The following is a 7,641-nucleotide window of genomic DNA, read 5'->3' on the forward strand; positions in this document are numbered from 1 at the left end:
ATCTCTCCGGAAGTAGATTTTCCAACCTTCCTTCCGGGCAGTGGCTGGTGGGCTTGAACCGCCAGCCTTCTGGTTAGCGGTCAAGTGCCTTAGGCACTGCGCCACCAGAGCTCCTGGATTCCCAGGAAGCAGGGTTGGGAGTCCGCAGAGGGAGCTGCAGGTGTGTGAGAGTCAGGTTCGAGGGACGGCAGGTACCCCGCCTTTGACCTTCCCACGAACTTCTCCCTCCACCGGCGCATAATCGCCCGCCCACCTAGCTTCATGCGCGTGCGCCTGGGCGAGCACAATCTACGCAAGCGCGAGGGCTCGGAGCAACTGCGCGCTGTTTCTCGCGTCATCCCGCATCCGGACCACGAGGTGCACAGCCACAAACACGACGTCATGTTGTTGAAGCTGGCACGGCCAGCGCGCCTCTCCAGGCAAGTGCACCCCGTGGCCTTACCCAGCCGCTGCCCCCGCCCGGGTGAGGCCTGCGTGGTGTCCGGCTGGGGCCTGGTGTCCAGCGATGAGCCCGGGACCACAGGGAGCCCCGTGTCACAAGGTGCGTGGGAGGAGCTGCATGGCGACTCTTGAGGAGCCCCGTTCTCCGGGGTCTCTGGGGGGAGGGGGCCAGGGCCCGAACTTAGGCTGCTCCAAACCGCTCTCCTCCCCAGTCAGCCTCCCAGATACGTTGCATTGTGCCAACATCAGCATTATCTCCACCGCGTCCTGTAACAAGGACTACCCCGGACGCCTGCTGAACACGATGGTGTGTGCCGGCGTGGAGGGCGGAGGCACCGACTCCTGTGAGGTCAGAGCCCGGGGGACGGTTGGGTGTTTGCATGAGGTTGCATTTGGTTTCCATTGGACCAGAGAATATGCAGGAGATAGCTTTGGGGATGGAATTGGAAGAGTAGTGTCCTGGTTACCTAATGCCGCTCTGATAAGAATAGACCACAAATGGGATGCTTGAACAAACAGGAGTTTATTCTCTTATAGTTTAGAAGCTAGAAGTCCAAGTTCAAAGTGCCAGGCTCTAGGGACTGGGTGAAAGCCCCTCGACCTTGGGCTTCAGCTCTGCCTCCAGCTCCCGGCCCACTGAAGCTGGAGGCTTCTTTTCACTTAGGCAGCTACTGGCTGCTGAGGCTGACAAGCCCAAGGTCGACAAATAAAATGGCACAGTCCCGATGTTACCAAACCACACGGCAGGCCACTAATTCGAGTCCACTGGAAGTCCCAAGATTGGCAGAGCATGGCAGGCTGCTGAACAATGACACGGCTACATGCGGGGTTCAAACGTGCCATAAGCTAGAAACTATTCCCAAAGCTGCTTCCTATACGGGAAGCAGACCACATCCCCAAAGCAGCTAGTCAGTGCTCCCATGCCTTGCACCATGGAGGTAATTACCAGTCTCACCCTGGGGAATAACCATATCCAGCTGCCCAGCCACCCAAGCAGGCCCAGCCAAGTTGACACACAAACGTAACCACCACAAGTAATTAGAATGGAGAGTTCAGGTGGTGGTTGGGTGGTTGGGTGGGGTGTGGTCTGAGTTACCTGGAGGTTGGGTTGAGATGTCAGGGGTTGGGGTTGGGGTTGGGAACGGTTTGCTTTTGGGTGTATGAGTTAAATTGGGGATGGGGATAGGTTTGGTTGCAAGACCTGGGACAGTTGAGTTGGCTTGGATATGAGGATGGGCATGGTTTGGGTTTGATTTTGAATGGGGAGGATGTGGGAGATGGGTTGAGTTCCATTGGGTTGAGGTTGCCTGGGGTCGAGTTGGAATTAAGCTTAGTACGTTTTGAGTTTAGTTGGATTGGAGTTGGACTGATTTGGGTAAAGTTGGGTTGGGTTGGGGTGGATTGAGTTGGGTTGGGTTGGAGTTGCATCAGGTGGGTAGTTGGGCTGGATTGCGTTTTGGTTGCGGTTGTCAATGGGATTTGGATGGGGATGGGACACTCAATCCGGTTAGTTCCCGCTCAAGCTGAAATCTCTCTTCTCTCCACAGGGTGACTCCGGGGGACCCCTGGTCTGTGAGGGGGTTCTGCAGGGCATCGTGTCCTGGGGTGATGTCCCCTGTGACACCACCACCAAGCCTGGCGTTTATACGAAAGTCTGCAGCTACCTGGAGTGGATTAGAGAAACCATAAAAAGGAACTGACTCTTCTGGCTTCCTGTGTTCCCGCTGAGTTGAAGCTCATGGCTGGCTGGGAGCCCCATCCTGACCTGGGGCAGAACTGGGCTTTTCCCTAAGACTCACTCCAAGGCTCAGATGTAGCCAAGGACTTGTCCCTGCTGAGGCCAGAGCTCTGGGTGCTCAAGGTTACCTGTTAAAACACCGAGATGACAGACAGTGCTGGTCCGAGTGTCTGACTTTCTTCTGGGGACTGAGGGGGATGGGCGCCAGAGCCGGTGCGGGAGAGGCATCCGGGGAGCCCAGCAAACCTCCGCTGCTCCTTTTCACCCACTGCTCTGATCCCTAGGTGAGGAGAAGGGGCCTGAGGTCAGCCCTGTTCACCCAGCACGGAACCAGCCGCTTGGACTTGAGGAGCTGAGACCCAGCGTCACTCACTCATCCTCAGGCTCCTTCTCTGTAAAGTGGGCATCATTACACTGATTACTTCATGGGGTTGTTGCAAGGCTCGGATGAGGTCATTCATGTCAACTCATCAGAAGAGTGCCTGGCACTAGGTCCATGCGCTGTGTGTCTGGATACCCGGTAAACGGACTCAGCACACAGTAGACCACCAAGAAGGTTGGGCAGTCTACTTCCTTAGTGATGCCGCCTCGGAAACCCAAGGAGGGGCTGCCGTGAGTCAGGACTGACTCTGCGGCAGTGAGTTTGGTTTGGTTTCTGAGACAAGCAAGAAATGCTGCTTTTTCAAGACTTAGTTCTGGGCTCCCTGCTGCTGGTAGGTGCCGCCCAGTCCATCTGGTCTGCAAGGCACCCCGGGGACCGGGTAGGACTGCACCAAAGCAGCCTGTAACCTTTATGCAGTGCTGTTGGGTTGGCTCGAACCGCCAACTGTTCGCTTAGCGGCAGAGCGCTTAGCTGGTGTGCCACGAGGGATCTTTGGTGATCGCTGGGGTGAAATGGCTTTTGTCAGGCTCGTGATCGGCCGCAGAGCCTGGGCCCAGGTGAGCCGCACTGATTTCACTCAACAGCCAAGATGACGTTTTGGATACTTGTGAGTTTACCGTTGAGGTTGCAGGAGTCAAGTTCCTGATCTTGAGACCACGGGATGTGATTTCCAAGGTCACTGAATGTTGACATACTTGAACTCTGAACCCTGAATGCTCTGGGGGCAGGGAGAGGACTGGATTTTGCAGAGAGAGTGTTCTGGACCTCAGAGGACAGGGAATCTGGGGTCCCTGGGATTATGAGGGGCAGTAATTTGAGTGTCCAGACCTAGGCAACGAGAAGTGGGGAATCACCGGGACCCCAACCTTGTTTGTGGGGTACAATGGATCTTGAAATGCTAGGGAATTTGCTGTGGGAAGACCCATGGAGCTTTGTTGATCTTCCTGAGAATGGAGGAAGTGGAAACGTGGGTAGTTTGTACTCTGAGCTTTTACTAGGTTTGTCGGACCGACCCTGGTTCTGGAAACGCATGCCACAGCACACACGGGTGTTGGAAGGTGGCATCCTGGCGCAGAGTGGTGCAGGGTTCAGAGACTCGGCTGCACCGCTGGCCTCTGAGGATACGTGGGGACTTGGGCTGCTGAGACCCCACGTGGCATGTAGGCGTATGAGACGAGACTCTGTATCGGGGGTCAGTGGTGCTCCCAGCCCTGTGTCTGTCCCCCCACCAGCCTCTCCGCACTGGCCCTGGCCCCAAGACCAAGGCCCCAGGAGCTGCAGGCCCTGCCCCGTCTGGCCTCAGCCCCTGGGAATGCCTCCAGGGTGATCCAGGGCCCTTGGGACAACAGGTGCTGGCTCTCCCGCCCCTTGCACAGCTCGGGGGTGGGAGGGGGTTGTCCGGCCCCCAGCACATGGGCAGGGCCTTGGCCAGCATGTGGATGCCAGCAGGGCAGGGGCGGGGCCCCGGGGGGAAGGAGGGCTTTTAAAGGTTCCCCAGGGAGGCTCCCCAGCTCGCTCCCTGCTGGCCTGACCCCGGACGCCTGTCGGCATGTGGTTCCTGGTTCTGGGCCTCGCGCTGTCCCTGGGGGGCACTGGTGAGACAGAAGGGGCAGGATGCGGGGGGTGAGAGGGCCTGACCCACGTGGCTCCCCCTTCCGCCCCCAAGACCTTCCCTCCCACCCAGAACCCCAGCCTCCGTGTCCCTCCAACCCACAGTCCACCTCAGACCCGGATACCAGCTCCCTTCCTAACTCACCCAGCCCTGACTGCCGTGGGTCCCTCCCAGGGACGCCCAGAACTCTCCTCCCCACAGCTCCCTGATTCCAGCCCCATCCCCAAAGTGGCAGAGCCTGGCCTTCTCTGTCTCTCTTGGGGGGCCCTAACCTGGTGGCGCAGTGCCTAAGGCATTTGACTGCTAAGCAGAGGGCTGGTGGTTCAAACCCGCCAGCCACTCCTCAGAAGGAAGGTTGGACAATCTACTTCCGTAGCGATACCACCTCGGAAACCCAAGGAGGGGTCGCTAGGAGTCGGGGCTGACTCGACAGTAGTGAGTTTGGCTTTTTTTGTAACCATCCAAGGAGTTCCCTCATTCCCACTGGTTTCTGGGACCCTGATCAATCCCTCCTAGCCCCTAGATCTCTAGGGTTCAGTAGCTTGACTCCTGAGCCCCCAAATCCCACTGTAACCCCCTGACTTTTCCCACCCAGCTGTCAGCTCTCAACCATGCCCCCAGTCTCTGATATCGTCCCCAGTCCTGATCTCACGACCCCCAAATTCCACCAGACACCCCGCTTCTTCCCAAACAGTCCGCCTAATGACTCCATATGGGCCCCAACATGCTACAGGGGTTCTGCCGACTCTGTCTCCACCCGACACCTCCAGCCTTCCCCCCACGATAACACACATCTAAGCACCACCAACGTGAAGCACAGTGAACCCCCTTGCCCTCCTCCACTTGACACCCTCCTTTGCAGCTCGGGGCTCTGGACTCCCCCTTGGTCCAGTATGTGACCCCACAAATAGCAGGGCCTCTCTCCCACCCCGCTGCCGCTTGGCCCCCTTCTCCCATGCTGCTCCATTTCTTCCCTGGCAACACCCCGAGAGGACCCTCAGAGCTTCACCCCTTCCCTGTCCTCAGCCTACTCCAGACAGACACACTCTCACTCCTCCCAAGCCCGTCCCAGCCCTAGCCTCTAGGGCCCCGTACCCCATCTTTAAATGCCATTCTGGGGACACAGGACCCCAAAGCCCCATAGGATCCCACCCCCACAATCCCTGGGATTGCAGGCTGGTGGCTGGCCACTAGTTGGAGAAGCAGCAGGGGTGTCTGGTGGAATTTGGGGGCTGGATGTCAGGGACTAGGGGATGCCGTTGAGAGCCGACAGCTGGCCGGAGAGAGAGTGTGGGCCCCAGGGATCAGGGTGGGCGATGCCAGGATAGCATGTGGAGCAGGTAGTGGGTTTCTACCCTTTGACCTGGAACCCCAAACTTGCCTAGCTCTCCCAGCCCCACAGGCCCCTTCCAGCTCCTATCCAGGGACCCCCAAGTGGCCCCCAAATGTCCCAGCCAAGATGTTTTTCCTTCACCTCCCAGACCCGACTCACTAAACTTGGATCCTGCTCAGAACCCCAGTAGCCCACGCTGGCCCAACGTTTCCTCAGCCTGGAATTCCTTAAACCTGCCCATCCTTCCCCTGCAAGTCGCAGCTCTCCCTCTTGGGGCTCTTGTCCCTGGATTCTGGGGCCACTCCTCACACCCACAGCCTCCCATCCCCCAGTCGAGGGCCCCAAATCATTGATGCTCCCAACCCACGGCCATCCTGGCATCGCCCACCCTGATCCCTGGGGCCCGCTCTCTCCCCACCCAGCTGTCGGCTCTCAACGGCATCCCCTGGTCCCTGACATCCAGCCCCCAAATTCCACCAGACACCCCTGCTGCTTCTCCAACTAGCTGGCCAGCCACCAGCCTGCAGCCCCAGGCATGGCTGGACTCTGGGCCCGTCGCCACCCCCACAGCCCTGGTCCTCGTTCGCAGGGCCCCCCCCAACCCTGCGTCCCCAGCCCTGCCTGAGCCAGCACCCCGCACACGCACACAGGTGCCGTGCCCCCCATGCAGTCCCGGATCGTCGGAGGCTGGGAGTGCCAGAGACATTCGCAGCCCTGGCAGGTGGCCGTGTTCAGTTACCACAAGCCTGAGTGCGGGGGCGTGCTGATCCGGCCCCAGTGGGTGCTCACGGCCGCTCACTGCAGGAGCAAGTGAGTAGGGGGCTCCTGTGCGCCCCGGGAAAAGGCAGGGGCCTCTCCCCTGGGATGATGGCAGGGGAGGCCGGGACGGCAGGGGTGAGGCGACACTCGTCCAGGGGGAGGGGATGCAGAGCTCAGGGTGGGTCACGGCCCCCCCCAGCCCCCCCACAGGGCCGGAGTCCCTCCGTGTCTCCCCGGTCCCCGTCTCTCAGTCAGTCACTGGCCCTGTGTGTGTGTGTGTCTGTCTGTGTGACCATGTTCTGGTCTCTGACTCCCTCTTGTCCGTGTCCACATCTCTGTCCATCTCTGTTCTCTGTGGCACCCTCTTGTCTCTGGGTGTCCCCTCCTCCACCTCGGCCTGTGGCCCCCACCCCGTCTGTCTGGGGCTCTGCCTCCCTCCCTGACCTCGTAACTACTGAACGGGCTCCCCGGGGGTCTCAGGGGACCCCAGGGACGATTATCCCGGTACCTGTGAGTGAGCTGGGGGAAGCGCTCCTGGCCCCCCAGCCCTGGATGACAGTCCACTGTAGGGAGATACCTGGAGCCCGGAAGGGGACGGAAGGGGAGGGGCGGAGGGAAAGGGGGAGGGGGGCTGGGAGGGAACGGGGCCGAGCCGACCTTGGGCTGCGGGCCAGGCCCCTGCCGGCTGGGGAACCGGCGGAACTGTCACAGCTGCCGGCCTCAGGCCCTGCCCTCCTCCTCCGGCTGCCGCGGCACCCACCTCCCTGTGGAAGCCCCCCTTGGCCGCCTCTGCCCCACCCCGTTTTGGCCACCTCGCGCCCTTTTCCCGTGTGTCCGTTTCTCGCTGTCTCTGGTTTCCGTCTTTGGCTGCATGTCTCACTACGCTGTGTGTCTGTCCCCTGGGTCCCTCTGTCCACGCGCACACACTCCCTCTCCCGGTCTGTCTTCCACAAACGTCTCTATTTTCCTGTAACGCTACTTCTCTCCTCCTCTCCTTCGCTCTCTGGCACCTTCCTCCGTGCTCCCTGCCCCACCCCCACCCCTAGAAATTTCCAGCTCTGGCTGGGCCGCCACGACCTGGAAGAACCGGAAGCGACGGCTCAGTATGTGCAGGTCAGCGCCAGCTTCCCACACCCCTGCTACAACGCGAGCTCCCCCGAGAGCCAGCTCCCCGGCCAGGGCCAGGACTACAGCCATGACATCATGCTGCTGCGCCTGAAGGAGCCGGCGCAGATCACCGACGCCGTGCAGGTCCTGGACCTGCCCACCGAGGAGCCTGTAGTGGGCAGCACCTGCATAGCCTCGGGCTGGGGCACCACGGACCCCGAAGCCGGTCCGTCTGGGCCCGTGTGCGTGCGTGTGTGCGTGCGTGCGTG

At 60.3% G+C, this 7,641-nt stretch overlaps 2 protein-coding genes across 2 annotated transcripts in view; both read left to right on the top strand.

Moving 5' to 3' along the window:
- LOC103211639 (kallikrein-15) overlaps window positions 1-2,141 on the top strand; it is a 7,482-nt gene extending 5,341 nt beyond the window's left edge. The window contains exons 3-5 of the mRNA XM_007957617.1: window positions 258-541; window positions 654-790; window positions 1,989-2,141. Coding sequence (XP_007955808.1) covers window positions 258-541; window positions 654-790; window positions 1,989-2,141 — 574 coding nt within the window. The remainder of the gene's footprint in view (window positions 1-257; window positions 542-653; window positions 791-1,988) is intronic.
- Window positions 2,142-4,110: 1,969 nt separating this feature from the next.
- The window catches only part of LOC103211652 (kallikrein-1-like), a 5,938-nt gene continuing 2,407 nt past the window's right edge, over window positions 4,111-7,641 (top strand). The window contains exons 1-3 of the mRNA XM_007957635.1: window positions 4,111-4,156; window positions 6,157-6,316; window positions 7,312-7,630. Coding sequence (XP_007955826.1) covers window positions 4,111-4,156; window positions 6,157-6,316; window positions 7,312-7,630 — 525 coding nt within the window. The remainder of the gene's footprint in view (window positions 4,157-6,156; window positions 6,317-7,311; window positions 7,631-7,641) is intronic.

The sequence above is a fragment of the Orycteropus afer genome, unplaced genomic scaffold, assembly GCF_000298275.1.
Source record: "Orycteropus afer afer isolate SDZICR_OR568_19922 unplaced genomic scaffold, OryAfe1.0 scaffold00766, whole genome shotgun sequence".
NCBI classification, from domain to species: domain Eukaryota; kingdom Metazoa; phylum Chordata; class Mammalia; order Tubulidentata; family Orycteropodidae; genus Orycteropus; species Orycteropus afer.